The 26,959-nt window shown below is 39.0% G+C and overlaps 1 protein-coding gene across 1 annotated transcript in view; it reads left to right on the forward strand.

The window, feature by feature from the left end:
* Positions 1-26,849, forward strand: part of LOC130094908 (seizure 6-like protein) — a 53,504-nt gene extending 26,655 nt beyond the window's left edge. Inside the window, exons 2-17 of the mRNA XM_056261441.1 lie at positions 3,357-3,788; positions 11,632-11,771; positions 13,314-13,509; positions 13,992-14,177; positions 14,960-15,131; positions 15,210-15,379; positions 16,212-16,406; positions 17,555-17,693; positions 17,915-18,111; positions 22,330-22,524; positions 22,643-22,834; positions 22,939-23,133; positions 23,476-23,511; positions 23,695-23,809; positions 24,892-24,997; positions 26,110-26,849. Of these exons, the coding sequence (XP_056117416.1) occupies positions 3,357-3,788; positions 11,632-11,771; positions 13,314-13,509; positions 13,992-14,177; positions 14,960-15,131; positions 15,210-15,379; positions 16,212-16,406; positions 17,555-17,693; positions 17,915-18,111; positions 22,330-22,524; positions 22,643-22,834; positions 22,939-23,133; positions 23,476-23,511; positions 23,695-23,809; positions 24,892-24,997; positions 26,110-26,139 (2,696 nt within the window). The 3' untranslated portion in view covers positions 26,140-26,849. The remainder of the gene's footprint in view (positions 1-3,356; positions 3,789-11,631; positions 11,772-13,313; positions 13,510-13,991; positions 14,178-14,959; positions 15,132-15,209; positions 15,380-16,211; positions 16,407-17,554; positions 17,694-17,914; positions 18,112-22,329; positions 22,525-22,642; positions 22,835-22,938; positions 23,134-23,475; positions 23,512-23,694; positions 23,810-24,891; positions 24,998-26,109) is intronic.
* The last annotated feature ends 110 nt before the right edge of the window (positions 26,850-26,959 follow it).

Consider the following 26,959-nt stretch of genomic DNA (forward strand, 5'->3'; position numbering starts at 1 on the left):
CAACAGACGCGATAGCGGAATCTATACATCTCAGTTCTCCAGCTGCAGTCATCGCGCTCTTTGATAACGTGATGATTAGGCTACGTCCCTGCAGACCATCTGTCCATCATCGCATAAAGCCCGCCCTGGCAATTTGATTGGCCCGAACATTTTTTGACTGATCATAATTACTCCTCAATGGATTGAGTCCAGACCGAATTTCCCGACCAAAAAATTTTATGGGCGGGGTTCGGGCTGGCATCCAGGCTATAAAACTTGGTAAATGTTTTGGCATTTGCTATGTGAACTCAAAAAATAAATAAAAACATGGACATGATTCGAAAAGGTTAAATGGTCCTGAAAAAAATAATCATACTTGTACTCCTTTGCGCGTTGGAAATTAATGGGAGACGAATTTCATCTAATGGAAACTTTTGGTACTGCGGCCAAACAAAATCTTCCTGAAAGCTAATTTTTTAGATATCAAGCTCAAATTTGGAACCCAACTTGTTTAGATTTATGGCTTTGGTTTTCTTGCAGTTTTAGAAATATGTTTTTGAAAATGTCAAATTAAACAAATATTTCATATAAAAAATTTAAATAGTATTTTTTTTGCATTTTTCATAACAATACACATAACATTCTGTAACTTTTTTTAAGTTCACCTTTTAAAACTTTTTTCACTTCAGCGATAATTTGCCAAGTGTCGTCTTTGAAAAGAGATCAAACTTAAGTATGTGCTCCAAAGCATTCAAGATTTACAACAGTTTAAATTGGAAATTTAATTTTCTATGCTCAAAAAGCGTTTGCTGAAAGATGAACTGTATTGGATCTGACAACAGCTGCATCACAAGTAAATGATTTCATTATGCTTTGACGGTTTTATGTGGATGATGTTTTTAATAGCAAGTGGGCGTTGATGCTGTTTCCTATGTAAGTCAATCATAACAGTGGCTGTTTACTGACAAGCCTTAAAACAGATGATTTCAGACAGAATGAGGGTTGAAAATAAGAATTTTTCTGCATATATACAAAAAACTATTTATTAACATTATAAGTGAACCTCAAGAAACATTAAAAAAAATCCATTTCATGACACCTCTAAATATATTTGTTATAAATCCAGTAGTCAACTGTCTTCTTGTTTGAATCTCTAATAAATTCAGAATTGGCTTATATTGAACAGAAGTGCATGTATAATGTACATGGACCAATTAACTTTCACTAGAGGACAAAGTGGCCCTGTGTACGCCACGTCAGGTGGTTTCCTCTTGTACTCGCTTTCATTACATGTTTTATTGCTCAGACAACGTCCCTGGACAACACTCTATCACTCTCCGAGGGTAATAGCTTTTTTCGCCGGAGTAATTTAATTGATCAGGCACTTCCTCTTTTTTCACCTTGAGGAATGGCCACTGTGGTGAAAAAGCCAACAGAGATTAAAGTCGTATGCATCTGAATTAGTTTGTTATGGAAAGATTTAGTATATTGTATTGTAATGTAATTCCACACTATACATATATAGAGAGAAAAATGTAATATTTTATTTGAATGTCGTCGCACATACTTTGGATCCTTACTGTATGTGGGAGTATAGTGCAGAAAAATGTCTTTTTTGGTTAAAATCCAATTTAACAAAGCATAAGCATGACAATTTGATGTCACTTAACTGGCTCATTGACATCCTTTTTGGCAGAAAATGAAAGGTTGAGGTGTTTCAGGGGGCATGAGAATGAGTTAATGCGGTGGGTTGGCGCGCAGGAGGTGAAGCTCCACATATTAACACACGTAGGAAACGGCGCGTCGGCGCATTTCTTACGGCGTCGTTTCTCCGACACGCTTCATTTGCGTTCCAGTCCATCCTCCCCGTGAAGGACTGTCTGCAAACCTGCATCAGCAGCAGCAGCAGCACAGAAAGAGAGATAGTTTGAATAACTTACAGTCCTGGCAGGGGTCCACTCAGCCTGACAGACCCAGAATAGTGCTGTGAAAACTAGATTCCCCTTTAGCTTGAACTCCCTCCTCTTCTACACCGAGCCCTCATCAGTGATACTGCCCTGAATGAACACAGCAGTGGAAGCCTGCACTTTACCATAACCTTATCGCAAATCATGCATATTATTGCACTTATGTGTTTGGCAACATGCTTTTCCAGTGGAAAATTGTATAGCTCAGAGGTTGATTTTTATTGCTCACAAGACGCATTTCTTACGGCGGCGTTTCTCCGACCTTCAGAAAATGTCAAAATCTATGTCTTAGATTTTTCTTCAATTTTTTAAACATTAACTATGGAGTTAGAAAGTTATATTATGGTTTTATAGTTATTTTTTTTATCATTATTTGTAGCAAATTATTTGTAGTAAAAGGTTGTTAAGAATACTTATTAATTTTATTTTATCTTTACACAAAATATTTTTTTGCAAATAAAATATCCTTTTTTTTTTGTGGTGGAGCCAGTGGAAATAGTGACAGTGCCGTGTGTCGCCATGTCTTAAAGGTACATTACAGAGCAGTGTTATTTTAGTATTATTAATGTAGTATTATACTTTTCATTAATATTTTGAACAAGCTTTTATTTTTTATATTTTCAGTTTTCTCTTAAATTTTTAGTAATTGTTTTTGTGTTTTTGTCATTTTTATTCGTTTTTTTTTATGTTATTTAAGTTGAATTTTTATTGTTTATTTTTAGTTTTAGTTCAGTGTTAGCTTTTTATTTTTTATTTTTAGTTTTAGTTCAGTGTTAGCTTTTACCTTAAACTTAATTATCTGAGTTAGTTGCCAAAGCAAAATTTAACATTTTTATTTAGTTTAATTTTAAAATATAACATTTATTTGATTTTGTTATATTTTAGCTTTATTTGAATTACCAAACATGTTTTAAATAGTTTTACAATGGAAAATATCCCATGAGGCCATGGGAAAGGTTTTATGAATGGCAGTGAACAGACCCTGGTAGGTCACATGACTATGACAACATAGCTAATGTAAAATGTTCGGATTACATTCATACTAGAACATTAAAAAAAAAGTATCTGTCGCTATATTCAAAATAAGTACCTACTTCTAGTACGCGATTTCAGACGAAGCCATAGAATATAGTGCTATAAAAGTACGGATAGCAGCTCAGATGATCTGAACTTGGAAGTATTTAATGCGAAATGTTCATAATGAGATCTTTGACTTTTGTTTGCAGACTTATCTTGACATTTAGACATGAGATCTCTTACTGGGCTCTTTCTCTCATGAGACAAGTTTGAGAAGCAGAGCAATTTGCACTCCATTGCTGTCTTGGACAAGCAAGTGGGATATCAGTTAAGTTTGCAGGAAGCAACTTTACTCCCTACTAATTGTTCTCAAACTCTTTTTCTTTGTCCCAGATGAGACCGATTTGACCCCTCCACCCAGCCTTGCTCCACTGATGCAGTTACCAGCCCCTAAAGAAACCCCCAGAGGAGTTGCATCCATGGGGCAGGACTTCTTAGAGTCTGTCCTGTCAGGCAAGGATCATCTTCTGGCCCAGAAGGGTGTGACTCTTCCCAGTGGTTTACCCCCTAATCTGGTGCCCATGTTGGGGAAGGGGCTCGAGGCCGGAGCAGATGCCCTGTCCCCCGACCAGCCCTTCCTGAAGAAGATGCTCCCTGCACACCCCACTTTACCTCCAGCCTACGACCTCCCCACCGAACCCCCGGAGGCCGTCGCAACCCCGAGCTGGGATTCCGATGCTCCAACGGCACACACGAAGCCTTCGCTCACCGATGCGGTTCCCACCGCTGTGAACGTTGACACAGTGTCTGGTGTTCTCACCTCAGGTAAGACCGAAACCTGAATCACGAATGAGTCATTCTGCTGTTGGTTGCTAATTGTTCCTCATGCTGCTGCATATTTACATATAGTTGACCTCTAATTAACTTCATCGCATTACCATCTCGCCAACTCTCATCGAAAGTGAATCTTTTCCACTGAAAATCATTGGCTATCTGGGTTTTCATTCACTTTTTATAAATGTTCTGAGATCGCTTAAAAAATGCTGGGTGGAAACCCAAAGATCTGAATAAAATATCCAGAATGTGCATAAAAACATGTTCACTTGAAGTGGAGACATGCACATCAAAAAAGTCATGTGACTGAATAATTTGCTCAGAAGAAGTGTTTGTTACGATAGTCAGCAGTGTCAGATTATGTGATTTTGACTACTAAATTATTGCCGTGTCGTGGACAAGACACATGTCAGACTACAGGTTGCTTCCAACCAATCATCGCTAGCCATCTTTAACGATGTGCATGATGTCATCGAGAAGGCGGAACTAGCGACTGACTTTCAGAAACAAGCACATAAACAAACAGGCTACCAAAAGCGGCGTGTTAGCTCAACTCTTTCCCCGCCATTGACGGAAATGTTCAGCTTTCTGTGTTTTCACTGTTATACGGTAGGGGGCACTATTACACATCTTCTGAAAGATTACTGAATCTCCCAAGGGGGTAATCCATCGACCGGAAGTTGAAGCCGGCCGGGTGCCGCCATCTTGTAGCAGAACTTCACTTGCGTTAGCATTTCCAATGACTCCCATTCATTTTGGGGTCACTTTGACAGCAAATAACTTTACATCTGAGGCGTTTAAAGACTCCATTTGTCCATTATTTATTTCTAAAGAAACACGACAATGTATAAAAGGCTCCATTACCTTCTATGTTACATTATGGCCCCGTAGAAACAGTTTTTGTAAAAATAGGCTAACGATTGCGTCATAACCACTCGACTCTCTGTCGCGCTGTACAGAAATCAAATTACCGCTGTTATGAACCCAGTATGGGTTATATTTGTGGTTTGTGTGTTTCTTTTTGTTTGGTTTGCAGGATGGAGTTAGAGTGAGTGACGTCATTATTGATTAAGGAGTTACACCTGTGTTGGAACTGATGCCGGCAAATAAAGCAGTTCCCTTCAGCTGTGACGGGGCGCGCTCTCACCATTCTCGTGCCGTTTGTGTCTTGGATCCGATTGTTGCTTTGCCTTGTTTTGCGTCTCGTCTCATTTAATTATTCTTACTTAAATAAATGTTATTCTTTTTGAGCATTATCCAACATGTTGTCTCCTTCTTTGTTGCGGCTTGCGAGCCGGCCGTGACAAATGGGGGCTCGTCCGTCCTTTAACGTTTGAAAATTCCAGTTGTATTTCGTCATGATTTGGAAGCGCTTTGTTTTTTTTGCGTTTGGTTATTTTGTAAGGTAATTTGCGTGTTGATTAACCGAATGTAAAATTGTAAGAGAGATCGTTTGTTAAGCGCTATTGTTTGGGATGTTTTATACATCGTACTTTGAAGGAAATACTCGTTGGATTTGTTTGGTTTTGATAACGGAATGTGTTGCGGGCTGTATCTGTAGAAGGTAAGTGTTTTTGCAAATCCTTTTGTGGGAGGAATATTATTTGTGTTCCCTGGTTAGGTTCAGCTGCTCGTTCCCTTTTGGAACAAGTGGATAGAATGTAATTTTTTTTTATTTTTGTGTGGCGAACGTGAGTAAAGCAGTGGTCTCGGGTGCATATCCATGGTATGAGTGAGTCGCCAGCGTGCTGGTTGCTTTTCTTCGTACTAGTGGGATTTGGTGCTTAAAATGCCCCTCACCAGTAACCACATGAAGATTATAGGGTTGAGTTAGCTAGAATTTTTTTTTTTTTTTTTTTTTTTTTTTTTTATAGCTAGGGAGAGGGAACCATTTTATTACTCCTGCTGAGGTTTGTAAAACACTTCTATTTGTAACGTGCATTTTAAGGTGGAAAGATGTCTAATCTAGTTGTAGAGTTTATTAGTTCTCCTTCTGAAGGTTTGCTTGGTTCATGTACAAAAGATCAGTTATTTGAAATTGCGGATCATTATGAAATTGAACTTGGAGATAAGAGGTTAAAGGATAGTACAATTAGAGAGGTACTTAAAACAAGACTAATAGAGAAGGCCGTCTTGTTTGAAAAGTCAGATACAGCTATCACCTCTCAAGTTAAACCTCATGTCGGCTCTTTAACTTTTGAACAACAGGAACGTTTATTGTTGTTACAGCTTGAACAGGAACGTTTGAAGTTGGAAGTAGAGCGTGAGAAAACTAGAAATGAACAGACTAATGTTGAGCTGCAGAAATACCGCTTGGAGATCATAAGAGAAGGTGGGCTAAATGGTTCAACTGATGCTTTGCAGGGTGCTTCTCCAGTGTTTGACACTGCTGGAAATTTGAGGTTAATGCCTAAGTTTAACGAGCGAGACCCAGATACCTTTTTTATATTGTTTCAGCGAATAGCGGAGGCAAGAGGTTGGCCTAGTAAGGAACGAACACTGCTTTTACAGTGTGTGCTCACTGGCCGGGCTCAAGAAGCTTATTCTGCCCTGTCACACTTGGACTGCAACGATTATGATACCGTTAAAGCGGCAGTTTTAAAAGCTTATGAGTTAGTACCAGAAGCGTACCGACAAAAATTTAGAACATTGTCCAAGGGTGTAAAGGAGGCTCATGTGAAGTTTGCTAGGGAGCTCACTTCTGCGTTTAATCGTTGGTGTATGGCATCTGTGGTAACCACGTTTGAAGAGTTGACTAACTTAATTGTGCTTGAACAGTTTAAGAACTCTGTTCCTGCTCGAATAGCAACATATATAAATGAGCAGAAAGCTGAAACAACTGCTAAAGCTGCTGAGTTGGCTGATGACTATGTTTTAACGCACAAGAGTAGTTTTGAGTTTTGGAAAAGGGATGATATTTTTGAAGGTAAAGTAGATCGCATGCCCAAGGATTCATCTCTGATCTGTAACTATTGTCGTGGTAAAGGCCATTGGAAAAATGAGTGTCCTGTGCTTAAAGCTAAGAGTAAAGGAGGAAAGGTTCTTCGCGTTAAACCAGCAGGTCTTGTGGCACCATTGTTGAATTCTGTTGGCTTGTCTTCTGAAGGATCTCCTACAGCAGTTGACCAGTTAAAAGATGGAGATTATGCACCTTTTATTACTTATGGGCACGTGTCGCTTGTTGGTAAAGAGACAAATGTTCCAGTAACGATACTGAGGGACACGGGAGCTTCGGAGTCCTTTATTTTGCAGGATGTGCTGCCTTTTTCCTCTGTGAGTGATACTGAGACTAGTGTTCTTATTAGGGGAATTGGGTTAAATGTCCTATCTGTCCCATTACATAAAATTATGTTGTCATCTGAACTTGTGAATGGAGAAGTGGTGGTTGGAGTGCGTCCATCATTACCAGTGGAGGGGGTGGATATAATCCTGGGAAATAATTTGGCAGGGGGCAGGGTTTGGCCTGTTACCTTTTCACCTCCTGTTGTTTCATCTTTTCCCCTTCCAGGTCCTGATGAGAGCAACAGGAACTTTCCGCAGGTATTTACTGCTTGTGCTGTAACTCGATCCATGACCTCTGCACAGCCAAGGTTAACATCTGATTCTTTGGGTAGACCAGCATTTTCCTTGCCTGATGACTTTTCTGTTTCCTCTTCTGATTTGATCCAGGAGCAGAAACTTGATTCTTCTCTCCATAAATTGTTTGAGAGTGTGATGTCTCCTGATGAAATTAGGCATGTTGCTCAGGGTTATCTCTTGCAAGATGGAATGTTGGTGAGGAAATGGATTCCTCATGGAAGTGACTTTGCTGGGGATCCTATCTTGCAGGTGGTAGTTCCAGAGAAATATCGTTCATTGGTGTTGGAGATTTCTCATGATAAACTTGCTGGACATTTAGGGGTAAGAAAGACTTATGACAGAATCCTTCGTCATTTTTTTTGGCCTAAATTGAAGAAGGATGTGTCAAAGTATATCCAGACATGTCATACCTGTCAACTAACAGGCAAGCCGAATCAGAAGATCAAACCTGCTCCACTGTTTCCTATTCCAGCTGTTAGTCCACCTTTTGAGCACTTGATCATCGATTGTGTAGGCCCACTGCCTAGATCAAAATCAGGTAGTATTTATTTGCTCACTGTGATGTGTGCATCTACTCGGTACCCTGCGGCCTATCCCCTCCGTACGATCACTGCAAAGTCGGTGGTGAAGGCCTTGACTCAATTCATTTCTATTTTTGGCATTCCAAAGATTGTGCAAAGTGATCAAGGTTCTAATTTTACGTCTCATTTGTTTTCGCAGGTTTTGAAACTGTTGCACATTAAGCACAATAAAGCTAGTGCTTATCATGCCCAAAGCCAAGGGGCTTTAGAGCGTTTCCATCAGACGCTGAAGTCCCTACTGCGTGCTTATTGTACAGAGCTGGGGGGTGATTGGGAGCAGGGATTGCCGTGGTTGATGTTGTCAGCGCGTGAGGTGAGCCAGGAAAGTACTCATTTTAGTCCCAATGATTTGGTGTTTGGGCACACCGTTCGGGGACCACTGGCTGTGCTCCGCGATAATTGGACTGAAGGTACACCGCCTCAGAATTTGTTAAGTTATGTGAATGACTTTAAGCGCAGATTGTATGAAGCAGGTAAGATGGCAAGAGAACAATTGCATTCTTCGCAGGGACGTATGAAGTCACTTTACGATCGGCGAACTGAGAAACGACAATTTATGCCTGGTGATCAAGTGTTGGCTCTGTTACCTGTGGAGGGCTCACCATTTCAAGCTCGGTTTACTGGTCCGTATGTAGTGGTGAAACAAGTTACTGACTTAAATTATCTTATTGCCACCCCAGAGAGAAGGAGGTCAACACAGCTGTGTCATATTAATTTGTTGAAGCCTTATTATTGTCGTTCTCCTAAAGCTTTAGAGACCAGAGCAGATGTGAAGTCTGCACTGGTAGTTGAGAGCATTTCCCCTGCTCCTTTGGAAGAGGAAATTGATGAAGGGGTTTCTTTCCCTGAGGATACGGTGCTGTTGGGACGTCTTAAAAATTCAGAGACTCTGAAGAATGTCCATAAAATGTTGACCCATTTAACAGAGAGTGAACGTACCGACTTGACTGCTCTTATTAATCATCATGTCTCTTTATTTGGTGATGTACCTTCGTGTACACATTGGGCGGAGCACGATATTGATGTTGGGGATGCTGAGCCCATTCGCCAACATTTTTATCGTGTGTCCCCAAATAAACTCTTACATCTGGTTGCTGAAGTTCAATATATGTTAGATCATGACATTGCACGGCCATCATTTTCCAGCTGGGCATCCCCCTGCTTGCTTGTCAATAAAGCTGATGGAACTTATCGGTTTTGTACCGATTATAGGAAAGTAAATAAAGTGACGAAACCAGACTCCTTTCCACTTCCTCGTATTGAGGATTGTGTTGATCGGGTTGGGGCCGCGAAATTTGTAAGTAAGTTTGATCTGCTCAAGGGCTACTGGCAGGTTCCGTTGACCCCAAGGGCTCAGGAGATCTCTTCCTTTATTACATCTGAGGGGTTATTTTCATATAATGTTATGAGTTTTGGTCTCAGAAATGCGCCTGCAACGTTTCAGCGACTTATGAATAGGGTTGTTTCTGGATTGGTGGGAGTCGCGGTTTATTTGGACGATGTGGTGGTTTTTAGTGATTCATGGGAGCAGCACTTGAGTCGTATTGCAGATCTGTTCTCCCGTTTTGTTGAGGCTGGTCTGACGGTCAATTTGGCCAAATGTGAGTTTGCCAAGGCCACCGTGACTTACTTGGGTAAGGTCGTTGGACAGGGTTGTGTGCGTCCAGTTCGGGCCAAGGTTGAGGCCATTGATCTATTTCCTTCTCCATCCACCAAAAAGGAGTTGATGCGTTTTTTGGGGTTAGTGGGTTACTACCGGGGATTTTGTAGGAATTGTTCCACCGTGGTGGCCCCACTCACTGATTTGCTGAAGGCAAAAGCCGATTTTATCTGGACTTCTGTCTGTCAGGAAGCTTTTGAGGCAGCTAAATCAGTGCTTACTTCCGCTCCTGTGTTAGCAGCTCCCAAATTTGACCGCCCTTTTAGGTTGTGTGTGGATGCTAGCAACGTGGGTGCGGGAGCTGTATTGTTACAAGCTAATGATGAGGGAATTCACCGTTCCGTGAGTTATTTTTCGAAGAAGTTTTCTTCTTATCAGTTAAATTATTCGGTGATTGAGAAAGAGGCTTTAGCGCTGATTTGGGCCCTGCAGCATTTTGAGGTGTATGTGGGATCAGTGTCAGATTCTTTGGTCGTGTACACTGACCACAACCCACTTACTTATTTACACTCTTTGCGGTGCCCAAATCAACGTTTGACTCGTTGGTGCCTCTTCCTACAGTCATACGCCCTTGAAATTCGACACATCAAAGGTACTGACAATGTGGTGGCAGACGCATTGTCTAGAGTTCCTTACTCTTCTTAACTGTTTATGAACAATGTTTTGTCTTGCTTTCCTTTACTCTCCTAAGATTGCTTCTACAGGGCCCGTAGTTGCTGAGGACATTGGGGGTAAGATGAAGTTGGTGTCATACAGTAATGTGGGGTTATCGGGTGAAGGGTTTGAGTTGGGATTCATAAATGTCAACCCTTTTCTATGGGGGAGGGTGTTATGAACCCAGTATGGGTTATATTTGTGGTTTGTGTGTTTCTTTTTGTTTGGTTTGCAGGATGGAGTTAGAGTGAGTGACGTCATTATTGATTAAGGAGTTACACCTGTGTTGGAACTGATGCCGGCAAATAAAGCAGTTCCCTTCAGCTGTGACGGGGCGCGCTCTCACCATTCTCGTGCCGTTTGTGTCTTGGATCCGATTGTTGCTTTGCCTTGTTTTGCGTCTCGTCTCATTTAATTATTCTTACTTAAATAAATGTTATTCTTTTTGAGCATTATCCAACGTGTTGTCTCCTTTGTTGCGGCTTGCGAGCCGGCCGTGACACCGCACAGACAGGAAGAGAAGCTCGCAGGCAATCGGGAGAAGGGAGAAGCACATTTTAAAATAAATACTATACAAATTAATAATTAATCAGAATACTTACTCCTGCTCACTCACGCCAAAGAACTCTTTGATCAAAACACAGGCGAAGAAGAAGCAGAAACAATCGATATCATATGTAGGCAATGCATATGTAAAATAACGGGATCATCAACATTTAACAGCATATAAATCAAAACTGCCTAATGTTACTGAATCAAATGTCGACCCAGACTATCATATCATATAAATAATATTAAATGAGTAATAATTCTGAAAAAATAACTATCCAATATCTGTTGTGATGACAAACATGTTGTCAATTCGCTCTAAACTGTAATGTTCTGTAAAAAGTCATAATTATTCAAGCCAATGTCTTATTTGTAGTACTAATAACAGCATATTATATGACATTTTGTGTTAATGGGATCTATCACTTTTTGCATTAGTGTAAACAAGATATTTGTTGCTAATTATACTTGTTGCAAACGATATCAATTTACACTTAGCATAAATAGCTTTAATAATAGCTGCACAAGATATATTTGCGACAATTTCCTCCAGAAGTGATTTTGTTCTCTTGAACTCACGAGATGGAAATACTGCTTTATCCGAGAATTGTTCGCAAATTTTTCCATTAATAAAATTTCCAACTTGAATGAAAACATAGTTAGTTTGAATCTTTTGACCTGAAGCGTACAGCTCAGTGATGTAGATGTTTCTCCTAACTGTTGTTTTCCTTCTCACATCCCCCTTTTTTAGAAATTCTCAGATGAACAGTTGGGTTTTTTTTAATGTCGTCTGTCTGGCATTTTCCTCCAGCTGTAACAAACTGCAGGGTCAATTTCACCGACCCAGAGGGCTACATCGATTCTTCAGACGATCCTCCTCTTCCCGAAGGAGCGTTCCTGCAGTGCACGTACACAGTGACGGTGTACACAGGCTACGGCGTGGAGCTACAGGTACACTTACAGCTCTTCGGGGGTTCAGATTTGCAGACCTTTTAATACGAGGTTTGAATATTGCATCCATTAATCATACATTCCCCCTCCTTCAAACGATATGACAAACTGCGCTGGTTTCTCTTGACTGAACAGGCAGGCACCTGTTAATGCATGAATCTCTTTAAATGACATGCTAATAGACTGTATAATTCAACAAATAACCAGCTGCAGAACACCGACCACAGCATGTGGCCCCGAGGGAGTTACCTGGAAATGCAATCTGCTGCCTAACAAGCTTTTTTTTTCTTTTCTTTTTTTTCTGCAATGCAATCTGATTTCTCCTGTGCCTAGCACATTTCCCCAACACCCTCGCTCGGATACAGGTGACTGCGCTTAACAACTCTGTGTCCAGTCGAACGTGCCCTCTAGTGGCGGATGGTGTAACTGCAGGGATCTAATTACTGGAGTTGAGCACTTTGGGCCGGCAGCAGCAGTGTGTTCCCACTTCCCAGAGAGCCGGAGCCACACAAGCAGATGTTAATGTTGCCGCAGTGCCCGCGTGTTGCCTGCTGTAATCCCGTGTCCACGTCCGCTCTCCCTCTGCGGATAATTCATGCCCGTCACATCATCTCTAATTACCCCTTTAATCCACAGCCAAAGGGCTGCTGTGTGTCTGTGTGTGTTAAATATTCTGTCTCAAGAGATTAAAACACTTCCAATTAATTTGGTATGTATACACACACTGTCCTCATGGGATCGGATGAGATATGGATAATCCATGCTGGCCGTGATGTGCTTTAAACGTGAAATCAAAATGCACACTTTTTACTTTCTTAATGCACATTATTGCTTTTATTGTGCACTGTTTATCGGTGCATGTTGTTTCAAAGAAAAACATGTTGTTCCTGTCATTAATTTTCTCTGCCTCTGAAATGGTTTTATTAAATTTCATTGAAAATCTATGAAAATTATGCAATGTAACACCAATGGACACATTTAAAACGATATATTTAAATTAATAACTTTTTTAAATGGTGTGAAAAATCACTATGTAAACTTTTGAACAACCTTGTTGATGTTGATAATGTATGTATAGATATGTATATTATATTATTATATATATGTAAATACACACTATTTACACACACACACACACACATATATATATATAATGCAATTTTTACAGTATTGTCATTTTTTGTTTTTATTATTATAAATATATCATAGTTATGTATCAATGATTAATATCAGTATATATAAAATGTGGTATAAATACAAATAATAATTTCACACACACACATTTATATGGAAGTTTCTTGACTATTTGAAGTAATTTTAATGATTAAAAAGAGACATTCTCTCTATATTTTGAGAATTACCCATACATGGAAGTACCATGGTATTATCGTCAGATACCATCATTGTACCATAGTACACGTTACTTTTTTGTTCTCAAATGAACTTGATAATGTTATTGTGTATGTCGTACTGTACATGCTCTACATACTTCTTAATGTATTGTGGTTTTCTTACAAGATGCTTGGCATTCCTTTGTTGTAGGTCAAAAGTGTCAACCTGTCAGAGGGCGAGCAGCTGTCAATCAGAGGTGTAGATGAAGGCGGAGCCTTGCTCGTACTGGCCAATCAGACGCTTCTGGTGGAAGGTCAGGTGATCCGCAGTCCAACCAACACGCTGTCCGTGTTCTACCGGTCGTCTCCAGAGGGAGGAGTCGGCATGTTCCAGCTGCATTATCAAAGTGAGTCTTTCAAAACAAGACACTTAGGCATTAAACAGGTCATCTTTGGGATTTGTGGAGATAATTGCTCCTTTACATAAAACTGTGAAGTTTATATAATATTACGGTAATGAATCCCACAGGTGCTTGTGTAAACGTTAAAAATGCTCCTCATCCAGAAGTCTCAGTAATTGACTTTGCCTTCAAACTTTTAATTGAAAAATTCTCGGTTTGGTTAATTTGCTCGGTTATCTAACTTGATAGCTTCTGCCATGTCCATTAACCGGCTAATGTTGTAGTTTCACTCCAGGGCTCATTTCACAAGGCTTTCTTGTGCTGCCTTGGTTGCAATTTGTTTTGATAAGTGTTCTCGAGTGGAATTATCATACATTTTACTCATAAATGATTAAAGAAATAGTTCACCCTCCAAAATATCTGTCATTATTTACTCTTGTCTCATAAAAGGAGAATTTTAAAAGGATAATCTGATCTTTCTTGTCCAGTTTTTCGCCTGAGTTGTGCCCTACCTCGACGGCCTCATTTTGGGGAGGTGTCAGTCAAAGATCTGCATCCCGGAGGCACGGCTCATTTCCAGTGTCACATGGGATACCACCTGCAGGGGGACGCCACACTCACATGCCTCAATGCCTCGCTGCCTGTTTGGAGCCAACGCGAGCCAAGCTGCAGAGGTGAGACTTGCAGAATCACACAGCAACAGCCGTGAAAAGTGCTGAAATGTTCATATTAATAATTAGTAGTCATTTGAACAAACCCCTAACACTTAAGTATTAAACTTATATGTTCTAAACGTATATATTCTCATCTGGAAGAGAAATAAAATGGGCAGAAAAACCCCATAGACTTGTTGGATGGAGATAACAGAGTCATATCTAGACTTGGGCGTGAGCTCTTTTCAGTAAGCAACCACTCAACAATATAAGCTAAGAACTACCCAGCAATGCTCTGACAACCCCCCGAAACACTGTAGCATGTAGCAGCGACTTTCTATTTTTATGTTAAAAAATATATATATATTTATAATAAATATTAAATTTTTTGTTTTATTTTATATTTATTTTGTGTTTTTTTCAATATGAAAGTAATGTAATTATTTAATCTATAAATGTATAAAAAAAAATCTAATTATATATATGTACAGTATATATGTATGTAATGTGAAATTGTTATGAATTTTTTTTTAAAAATAGATTTTTTATAAATATTTATATTTTATTTTATATACATATATTTTTATAATTTAAATATATATAAAATAATTATATATATATATATATATATATATATATATATATATATATATATAATATATATATATATATATATATATATATATATATATATATATATATATATATATATATATATAACACAATTAATATTATACTTTCTTTTATTGTTTTTTTTTTTTTTATCATAAGCCTTGCTCTTATTGGCACATGTTCTTTTCAAGCTTTGTGTGGCGGGGTTGTAAAAAACGCCATGGTGGGCCGCGTTCTGTCCCCCTCACCCCATTCGGGCCCTAACAGCACCCTGGACCGCAGCTGCTCCTGGTCCCTGGAGGCCCCTAATGGCCAAAGGCTGCACCTGCATTTGGAGAGAATGGTGTTGGGTCCGACAGACAGGTAAATGCACGTATCATCTAAATCAATGCATTCTTTTTATATGTATATAAGAGGCTCAGCGTTTCTCCCATGACACAGGCTTGTCTTATGGAGCGGCCTCGACGCAGGATCGGTGGTCCTGTTTGATTCCGGCCGGGGCGGCCCGATCCCGTTTGAGGGAGTGATCAGCGAAGGCCCGGCTGTTCGTGTCCAGTTTATAACAGACCAACCTAACAGTCACAACACTGGCTTTAATATACGTTACGAAGGTATGCCAGTTTGATCTCTGCGACTCTAAATATGTTGGGCAGATTCATCAAACTGAATGTGCAGCGGCACAAAAAGTATTTAAACATTTAAGTAACACTTAAAAATTTATGAATTCCATTGTATTAGATAAAAGTTTTTAGGAACATTAGATCAGTTTTTCCTGATTTGCAAACTGCTGTTTGACTAACATTTGAACTCTTTCCTATTTTTTTTATCATTTAAAACACAAAATAAAAGTGATATTTTATGAAGTGTTGTACTTAAAATAAATACATTTGGTTTGATATTTTATCTTAATGTCTTATATCTAATATTTGTATGGTAACAATAATGACTTTAATGCATAATGAGCAAGACATTTATTACTATAACTATTTTTTATTATGTAGCAAGTATTTATTTATAATTGGTAATGTTTGTAAAAAAAAAAATACAACTGTTCATTGTTAGTTCATGTTAGCCCAGGTCTATTACATAATAATAAAATATACAACTTTTGATTTTAATGATGGATTAGTAAATCTCAAAATGAAAATTTGCCAAGATTAATAAATGCTTTAGAAGTATTTTTTATTGTTAGTTCATGTTGACTAATGTGAACAAATAACAAATGCAACCTTATTGTAAAGTTATTTTTTTAATTTTTTTATCGCATGCATTAACATATATTTTAATATATGTTATAAATAATATATATATAATATATTTTAATTTAATCAAATATATTTAACATATATATATATATATATATAACAGCTAAGGTTATCATGTTTCTCCAGATTGTTTATTGTTACTCTATAGCTAAAAGAACTTCTAATTCTTCACGTTTAGCATTCGAGAAGGGCCACTGCTATGAGCCGTTCATCCAAAATGGAAACTTCAGCACGACAGACCCGACTTACGGCGTTGGGACGGTGGTGCAGTTCACCTGTGACCCCGGCCACTCGCTGGAGCAGGGCCCGCCCGTCATTGAGTGCATCAACACACGAGACCCCTACTGGAACGACACAGAGCCCCTCTGTAAAGGTACATCATCACACTGCATTACCCTACACGTTACATAATACACATCACTACAAGATAGCATTAATCCTTTACTAAATGTCATGGGATGGCAGATTTGCAGCTAATTGGCACATCTTCTCTAATTATGTTATGGTAATTGCATTGAATTTTAATGGCATGTTAATATCCCAAAACAGCCTTTGATCTAAGAATTTCATATTTTCTGCTGCTAGGCTGATGAATATTTTCACGGCCTAATCATCGGTAGTCGATGACTATTAGTTATTGCTCTATATTTAACCTTGTTGTAATTCATCTTTAGATAGGATAAAGGAGGTTTTCTGTGACTGACAATATGTCAAAATAGATAACAGCTGAACATAACACTGGTCGACCCCACATGATGTATTACACATGCTTGATATCGCTTGGTTGTCACATGCAATTAATATCGAAATGCACATTTAGACAACCAAATGCACAGGACACACTTCAGAGAATAATGAAAAAATTATTATATATATATATATATATATATATATATATATATATATATATATATATGTGTGTTTGTGAATGTGTGTGTCAATGTATAAATTAACTTACACTTTATCTATTATGTACACTGTCAGACAGTTATTTATTTCATTATAATTATTTGTAATTATATACCAATTTAATACCAAATTACATACTTGCTGATATTAAAGAAAATATTTTAAAACATAAATATATTATTAATAAATATTAAAATACAAATAAAATACTGTGTGTATATATATATATATATATATATATATGTTCAACAAAGTGAGAATCAATGTATAAAACAATTTACTTTTTTATAATATGCACTTATAGTATACATAATTGTAATTAAATACTCATTTAAAATCAAATATTATATATATATATATATAATTATATAATTACAAATAAAATTGCATGTAATATATTAATACTAATGTTAACTAAATATAGTGTGTGTGTGTGTGTGTGTGTGTGTGTGTGTGTGTATATATATATATATATATATATATATATATTAAATATATTATAAAGATGCTAATTGTGACATGACAGACTTTTGAAATTTGTTCCACTGATTCATGAGACAACAATGTGACAGAGAAATCAATGTGACACGTGTGTATGTGGACTCTCTGCAGCTCTCTGTGGCGGTGACCTGTCCGGCCCCAGCGGCGTTATCCTGTCCCCAAACTGGCCCGAATGGTACGGGGAGGGCGAGGATTGCAGCTGGAGGATTCACGTCGGCGAGGACAAACGCGTTCTGCTGGATGTGCAGCTGTAAGTCCATCTGGAACATTCTGTTCTGAGAACAACAGCAAAGTCTGCGGGTTTAGCTGCTCTGGTGGCTGATGCGTCAAGCTACTGCTGAAATCCAATGAAACCCACAGACCTGCTGGATGCGATGACTCACCAAACCGCCTGAATGACTCGTTCATTTTCTCATTTCCTCCCACACCACTCACCTCTCGCCCACTGTCTCTCTCTCTCTCTCTCATTAGCTTAAATCTGAGCGACAGTGATATGCTAACCATTTTGGATGGAGATGAGGTCACAACGCGTATATTGGGCCAGTTTGTTGGGGGCACCAGCCCGTTTAAGATGTCCTCCTCGACCCCTGACCTCACCATCACCTTCCACTCAGACCCAGCCGGCCTGGTCTTCGGGAAGGGTGAGGGTTTTATCATCAACTACATGGGTAAGGACACTCAAGCTAATGGCAGCAGTTAAAAGGCATACATTAGATTCAGTCTCATGCATCTTGCAAACAGTGTTTTCAAAACCTGATTGTCTGGAGCTGAAGAGTTTTGTTTATATAACATATAAACTATCTTTGACAACTTTGACAATCTTTTTTTAAATATTTCTATTTAGCTGTAATTTTTTTTATTATTATTTATTTTTAGTCATTTTAGTACTTCAACTTCAACTTATTTTTATATATACAGTAATATTAAACAAAATATTTAATACATAATTATAATAAATATATATTATAAGAAACATTTATTTATAAGAATTAATAAAATAAGCAAGAAATAATATATATATAGTAGTAGTACATAGTATATAGTGGTAGTATAAATAGTTTTTATTTAATTTTTTATCTTATTTCAGTTAGTTGCCAATATTTCATCTAATATTTAAATATTTGAATTAATTTATTTCAGCTTTATTTTTATTATATTTCTTTCATTTAAATTTGTTTTGGGTTTTTTGTATTGGTTTAGTTTTTAGTTTTAGTTAACAATAACAACACTAGACCAGACTTTGTTGATAGTCAAAAGTCTGGCTAAACGAAATTAGTCGGTCACAGTATTTCTTTTCCCACCTCTCCCTGTTAAAGACAAGCTTTATGGACAAACTTTCAGTCTGGTATGAGTGTCACGAACTCACAGAGAGTCTCAATGCAACTCTTTCTTTTCAAATTACTTCAACCGATCCATTATGTTCTCAAGTGGTCTGCATGCATTTCAATCAATGCTTTTTTTTTTCTCGCTCAGGCACAACTATTCATCTCCCATCATCCTCTTCTCCTCCTTCTCTTCTGGCTGCCCTCATTCATTCACATTTAGTTTTGTCTCTATCCTCTCCCATAGGAAGCACACACACACACACACACAGCACGTTTGCATGTAATCTCCACTAATGGCTTGAACTAAAGAGACAGAGATACTCTTTTTATGTTTGTATAATGGTAGAGGATAAAGTTCCCAGGAGAATAAAGGTCACCGAAGCCCTATGAATTCACAATGGCTGCCAAGTTGCTCATGATCAATCCGCTCATGAACTGAATTAATGTGGAATCTAAAGCAAACCCCATTAGCACTGCGCTAACATCATACACGAACATCCGGCCACGCTAAGAATAATTAATCTGTTGAAAAACTGTTTTACATTTACATTTACATTTATTCATTTAGCAGACGCTTTTATCCAAAGCGACTTACAAATGAGAACAATAGAAGCAGTTAAACTAACAGTAGGACAACAATACGTAAGTGCTATAACCCCTCTCAGTTTAATTTTAGTGCAGTTTTTTTTTTTTTTTTTTTTTTTTTTATAGAATAGAAGAGAAGAGAAAGTGTTAATTCTGAATCAAGTGCTGCCGAAAAAGATACGTCTTCAGCAGTTTCTTGAAAGTGGCTACTGACTCAGAAGCTCTGGTTGAGTTAGGCAGATCATTCCACCAACAGGGAACAGCCATGGTAAAGGTCCGAGAAATAGATTTTGTGCCTCTTTGAGATGGTACCACAAGACGACATTCGCTAGCAGAGCGCAGGTTTCTGGATGGCACATAAGTCTGAAGTAATGAGTTAGGGTAAGAGGGAGCAGTGCCAGTGGTTGTTCTGTAGGCAAACGTCAGTGCCTTGAATTTAATGCGAGCGGCAACTGGCAACCAGTGCAATTGTGTGAGGAGAGGAGTGACGTGTGCTCTCTTCGGCTCATTGAAGACTACTCTGGCTGCAGCATTCTGGATCAATTGTAGAGGTTTGACAGAGCAAGCTGGAAGACCAGCCAGGAGAGCATTACAATAGTCCAGTCTGGATAAAACAAGTGCTTGGACAAGGAGTTGTGTAGCATGCTCTGTAAGGAAGGACCTGATCCTCCTAATGTTGTGCAAGGCAAATCTGCAGGACCGGGCAGTTCTAGCAATGTGGTCTGTGAATTTCAACTGATCATCAATTACAACCCCAAGGTTCTTAGCTGACCTTGATGGAGTTATGGATGACGAGCCTAGCTGAATGGAGAAGTTGTGATGAAGTGTTGGGTTGGCCGGGACCACAAGTAGCTCTGTCTTCGCAAGGTTTAGTTGAAGGTGGTGGTCCTTCATCCAGCCAGAGATGTCTGTCAGGCAGGCTGAGATACGAGCAGCTACCGTCGGATCGTCAGGCTGGAATGAGAGGTAGAGTTGCGTGTCATCAGCGTAGCAATGATAGGAAAAGCCATGTTTCTGAATCACAGATCCTAGTGATGTTATGTAGATGGAGAAGAGGAGTGGTCCAAGCACTGAGCCCTGAGGCACCCCAGTAGCTAGATGTTGGGTCTTAGACGCCACACCTCTCCACGACACCCAAAAGGACCTACCTGAGAGGTAAGACTCGAACCATTGGAGTGCAGTTCCCGAGATGCCCTTCATCTTTAGGATTGACAGGAGGATCTGGTGGTTAACTGTGTCAAAAGCAGCAGACAGATCCAGCAGGATGAGGACTGAGGATTTGGAAGCTGCTCTTGCCAGTCTCAGAGCTTCAATTACTGAGAGCAGGGCAGTCTCAGTTGAGTGTCCGCTTTTGAAACCAGACTGATTGTCGTCCAAGAGGTTGTTCTGTGTAAGAAAGGAGGAGATCTGGTTGAAAACAACTCGTTCAAGTGTTTTCGCGACAAATGGAAGAAGAGATACCGGTCTGTAACTTGTTAGATGTGCTGGATTTAGATTGGGTTTCTTAAGCAGTGGGGTTACTCGAGCCTGCTTAAAAGCTGTGGGAAAGGTACCAGTGTGGAGAGAGGTGTTTATGATGTGCGTGAGTGTGGGTACAACTGAGGAAGAAATGGCTTGAAGTAGATTAGTGGGGATAGGATCAAGCGGACAGGTAGTAGGGCGATTGGAAAGGAGGAGTTTAGAGACTTCCGCCTCTGAAAGTAGAGAGAAGGAGGGTAGAATGTGTGCGTTTGTTGGTAAAATGTGTGTGTCAGTTTGTGGATTGGTAAATTGGCCGCTGATGGTGGTTGTTTTTTCTATGAAGAATGTGGCAAATAATTAAAGTCCCATCTTTTCAAATGCCGTTGAAAAAATAAAATATATAAAAAATATATATTTTCTCAGACCTTTTACATTTATTTATAATTCTTGCCAGCTACAAGATGTGAAATCTTATGAATAAAGCTGTCAGAGCTCTGACCTAGTGGTTAGCGCACATGCTCCTACACACCAAGCCGACACGTTTGTGTAGGTTTTAAGTTGCCTCTTTGATTCTCAAAAGGCCAAAAATAATATAAAAACTAGATTTTTCACTTCCTAAAAAAGAGTGAGTGAGTGGTGCATAAGTCCCTCTGAGATGCTAGGGTATTGCGGGTGGTTGTTAGCTGTTAGCGCTTTGCTATGTGGTCACCAGAGTGTTGTTGGTGTTTACTAAGTGGTTACTTACTGGCTTAGGTCAATAAAATCCACCCTCAAGTGATATTCTGGTCTCTATGACTCAGATCCCTCCTGTAATCTATGTAGATGGGACTTTAATTATTCGCTAGGCAAAAACTGTGATTCCAATAGCTTAAAAAAAGTAATAACACACACCTCTTAAGGCAAATCTAATGTGTATAGATACTGTACTAAAGCTTCATTCTGCTACGAAATGAAAAATAAAAAAGGTAATCTCACAATTCTGACTTTTTCTCCCTGTAATTCCAAGTTTATAACTCGCAATTCAGACTTTATTTCCCGGAATTGCAAGTTTATAACTCACAATTCCAAGTTATAAAGTCTGAATTTTTTATTTTTTATTATTATTATTATTTTGTGGTGGAAACACGCTTCCTTAGTATTGTACGAGCATGTACGTATTCTAATGCACATGTATGTATATACTTTATATTCAAATGGTTTTGTAGATGTATGCGTGCACACTGTGTATATAATTATAACTTTCATTTTTGATGAGACAACATATATCCTATACATACTTAACATACTTTTGTATTAAATTGTGTATTGAGTTGTGTGTGTGTATGTATATATATATATATATATATATATATATATATATATACTAAATTACAGTATACTTACAAACTTACAAATCGATTTGAAAGCACTAATATATATAATTATGTCAATAAACAAATTATGCACAAAAAAACTAATTTCTATCTTATGTGTAAGAAATAGAAGAGGTTCAATCATTTTACACCTGTTTTCCAGAGGTATCACGCAATGACTCGTGTCCAGATCTACCTGAGATCCAGAACGGCTGGAAGACCACGTCTCATGCAGCGCTGGTGCGTGGAGCTCGCATCACATATCAGTGCGACCCGGGGTACGACCTCGTGGGCAGTGAAACCCTGACCTGTCAGGTGGACCTAAGCTGGAACACCCAGCCTCCGTTCTGTGAGAAGAGTGAGTCCAGCATAGTTGGGTGTCTTTGCTAATTGGAGTCTGAAAGACATTTACTTTCAGCAGATTCAAATGTCATCCTTCTCATCTTTGTCTCTTTTTCCTCCCTTCCCCTCATTAGTTATGTACTGCACAGACCCTGGACACGTGGAGCACTCCACACGCACTCTGTCTGATCCCAAACTCTTGGTTGGCACCACTATCCAGTATAGCTGCGTTCCCGGATTTATCCTGCAGGGCGGCGCCACACTCACTTGCTATGGTCGAGAACCCGGCACCCCTGTTTGGACGTCTCGCTTGCCACATTGCGTTTGTGAGTTCCCACAAATGTTTTGTCCAGATTTTCTGTATTTTATATTTAAATCCCTTTTTTATCCCTCAATTATTCCTGATTTTATTTCTTACACTGTATAATAGCGGAAGAGTCCGTGTCCTGTGAGAACCCCGGCCTTCCTGACAACGGCTACCAGATATTGTCTAAAAGGCTTTACCTACCGGGAGAGTCTCTAACCTTCATGTGCTACCAAGGCTATGAGCTCATTGGTGAGATTGCCATCAAGTGCATTCTGGGAAATCCCTCATTTTGGAGTGGTCCATTGCCTCTTTGCAGAGGTAAGGAAAGATATTTACAGAGTATTTGTATGTATATAAATGTACAGGGGTTTATCCCTCACGCCAAGATGTATTATTATTATTATTATCATTCTTTTTTATTATATAAAATATTAATATTATTTTTTTACATTTCAAAAAATAATGTTGATCCCAACAATTGCATTTTGTTTTCTATTTATAACTAACGATATTTAATGAATATTCAAATAAAATATTTAAATATCTGTGATGTGAATACTACATAAAAACAAAATGCATTTCCATTGTTATTGTTTTATTATATTATTATATCATATATTAGAAGTATAATATATATTATTTTTTTCCTAATATTTTCAGTCAATCATGAATGTTCTGGGAATCATGCACTAGAGGGTAAGTTTTATTGTTTAATGTACTAATGTAAGCAAAGGTTTGAATTTTATAGATTGTATCTCAGTGTTTACCCATTGTTACCCTTGTTATCTGATAGATTTTATAAAGTTTTGATAGTTGTTGTAGTGGGTAAAGCAGGCGAAAATGAATTCTTAATGTATTTCATCTTTGTATCTTGTCTAGTGGCTGAGGCTGCGGCAGACTCTTCTTTTGACGGGGGAAGTATGGCTCTAGCAATATTTATACTAGTGTTGCTAGTGTCTGTTTTACTGGGAGGGGCCTACATCTATGTCACAAGGTGAGCAATATACTGGGGAAAGTGTTAGTGTTACTAATGGAGTGCATTAGCGCCTGCACCCTTTTTCAGCAGCGCTGGTTCTGGAAGTATTTTTTCATAAAAAAAAATTCCATAGGGATTTTAAAATAGTCGTTGTTAAAGAGTTAAAAGTAGGGATGCACTGATATGAAAATCTATATATTGGGCAAAAAATATTAATAAAAAAATAAAAAAAATTGAGAGCCTGATTACAAAAACAAAAGTCTCACCATTAAAAGCCATATCCCAAGCACACAATTATAATTTTATGTTGCCTATGTGACGGGCTTGATCTGCGCATGTTGCACTTAACTTTATTTTCCAATCATATTTCAAGCAATCCAAAACCATCATGGCGAACAGTACGCATCTGAAGTGTCTCAGCTGAAGGAAATAATCCATTATTTATCTGCTTTTATATATCAGCTAAATATTCCTATTGGGCCGATAACGTTAATGTTAACATTAAAGTGAACATGTATCGGCCGATACCGATATGGTGGCCGATATATCGTGCATCCATAGTTATGAATCAGCTACAAGGTGGCAATACAAAAAAACAAAAAGACAATACAAGACAAGACTGACTCTGATTGGTGGAATTTTCTGTACAGCATCATGGGTAATGTAGTTTTTCACCAGGAAATCCACTGTTAAACACAATTATGTTAAAAATAAGCTGAAATAACGTGAACTGGCGGCTTCAACAGAAGTAGATACACACAGTAGGCCTGTCTTTAGAGGTTTATAAGTTATCATTAATTTTCGTTATGGAGAAAATGAATGGAGTTTTTACTTCCGTAACCCGTCTGTTGTGCTACAATAAAGAGCTGCCATTGTTCATGAGCACTTACACATGTTCTGTTGCTCATTTAATAGACTGCTCAACGCTGCTTGTACTAATAATGTTGTGAAATGAGATTGGTTTCTTCATAAAGCATTTAATAGCTTGAAGTGTAATGATATGTGTGGGTGGGAAAGCAGACACCATGATTGTCCATTGCTGAAACGAGAGAACATGTGCTGCGTTTGAACCCCTGTCAACACTCTTCTGTGTTCCTCAGGTGCCGTTATCATTCAAACCTGAGACTTCCTCTGATGTATCCGCATCCCTACAGCCAAATCACCGTGGAAACTGAGTTTGACAACCCCCTCTACGAGACTGGAGGGGTGAGAGTTTTCTAGAACACCTTAGCAACCGCATAACAAAGCCTTGGCAATCACATAGAACACACAAAACCTCTTAGAGAACCCTTGTCCTGGCAATCATCCAAAACACCTGAACAACCAACCACTTAGCAACTCCATAGGAACATATCACCACCTTGGAAACCTCCCAGCGCAACCTAGCAAATGCTTAGAAAAGCCCTGGCAATCAGCCCAAACATTTTACCAACTGCCTAAGCACCCAGAACTACTTTTGAGAAACCACTTAATAACTCAGCAACCACCTAGAAACTCCATAGCAACCATCTAGAACCCTGTAGGAACCATATAGCACTGCCCTGGCAACTTCCCAGAACACCCTAGCAACCGCATAGGTCTTGGCAATCGTCCAAACCACCTAGCAACTCCCTAGCAATCACCTAGAACTGCTAAGGAACCACATAGCACTTCCCTGGCAACTTCCTAGAGCACCCTAGCAACCGCATAGGTCTTGGTAATCATTCAAAACATCTGAGAAACCACTTAGCAACTCCCAGAAAACCCTAGCAACTCCCTAGCAACCATCTAGAACCCTGTAGGAACCATATAGCACTGCCCTGGCAACCTCCCAGAGCCTCATAGCAACCACATAAGTCTTGGCAATCATACAAAACATCTGAGAAACCATTTAGCTACTCCCAGAAAACCACAGCAACCATCTAGAACCCCTTAGGATCCACATAGCACTTCCCTGGCAACTTCCCAGAGCACCCTAGCAACCGCATAGGTCTTGGTAATCATCCAAAACATCTGAGAAACCACTTAGCAACTCCCAGAAAACCCTAGCAACTCCCTAGCAACCATCTAGAACCCTGTTGGAACCACATAGCACTGCCCTGGCAACTTCCCAGAGCACCCTAGCAACCGCATAAGTATTACCAATCATCCAAAACATCTGACAAACTACTTAGCAACTCCCAGAAAACCCTAGCAATACCCTAATCAGCCATCCTGAACCACATAACAAGGGCCAGGAAATCAGCTAGTAGAACAACATCACCTGTGTGGGCAATGAGTTTTTTAAATGATCAAATGTGGTAATTCTCACAGCATCTCTTGTTGTTTATTTTCTACAGGACACGAGAGAATATGAGGTGTCCATATGAAGAGGCCCACAGACACGTCCCGGATTGCTCCAGCTCTTAGAGGAAGTGATGTAAATATATCCTGACAATTCCACTCTCCCCACCTCCCCAACCTCCAGAGGAAAGGGCGCTCATCAGCCGAGAGAGAGAGAGAGAGAGAGAGAGAGGGGCGTGAAGGGAAAGGGTCTGTGAAACAGGAAGTATCAGTGCAGAGATCGTTCGGCCTGTAGACGTTACTGTGGTTTTACGACATGTGACTCAACACGTATGCACTCAGACGGAGGCTCTCATTCTGCCATTCACAAACGTGTGTGTGTGTGTGTGTGTGAGACATGACAAGTGAGTGGAAAAAAACAAGTGATGGGTTTGCACAGTGTTCTTTCGCCTCAATTCTGTAACTTATGGGACAGTCTAACCCTGAGGTGCGTGCTCCGATATAAAGGGGTCGTGGTGGCGCCGTCCTGTGTCTGTCTGTCTGTGGCCCGTCCTGCCTGCTGTCATTTTTAAGTCTTTGTACTTAGAGCAGTTTGTAGTGCAGGTTTTAAAGTAGTATTTTTTTCCCCCTGCAAGTGACGTCCTACTGCAGCAGAGACCAGATGATGTATTTATTTTGAAGTATATGTGAAATGTTCTCTGCTGTTTAATGAATACTTCATTTTTGGAGATCAAGAAAAAAATGTAACTGATTTCTCTAAAGAAATGTGACAAATAAATTCATTTAAATCTTTTTTAACCCTGAAGTGTCCTGATTTTATTAAAGGCTTTTATTTGAAAAGAGATCTGACAGAAATAGGGCATTTATGCTCCACTGATTACAAATCTCACAAAATCTGCATTGACA

The sequence above is a fragment of the Rhinichthys klamathensis genome, unplaced genomic scaffold (genome assembly GCF_029890125.1).
Source record: "Rhinichthys klamathensis goyatoka isolate OS25496 unplaced genomic scaffold, OSU_Roscu_1.1 h1tg000183l_1, whole genome shotgun sequence".
NCBI classification, from domain to species: Eukaryota; Metazoa; Chordata; class Actinopteri; order Cypriniformes; family Leuciscidae; genus Rhinichthys; species Rhinichthys klamathensis.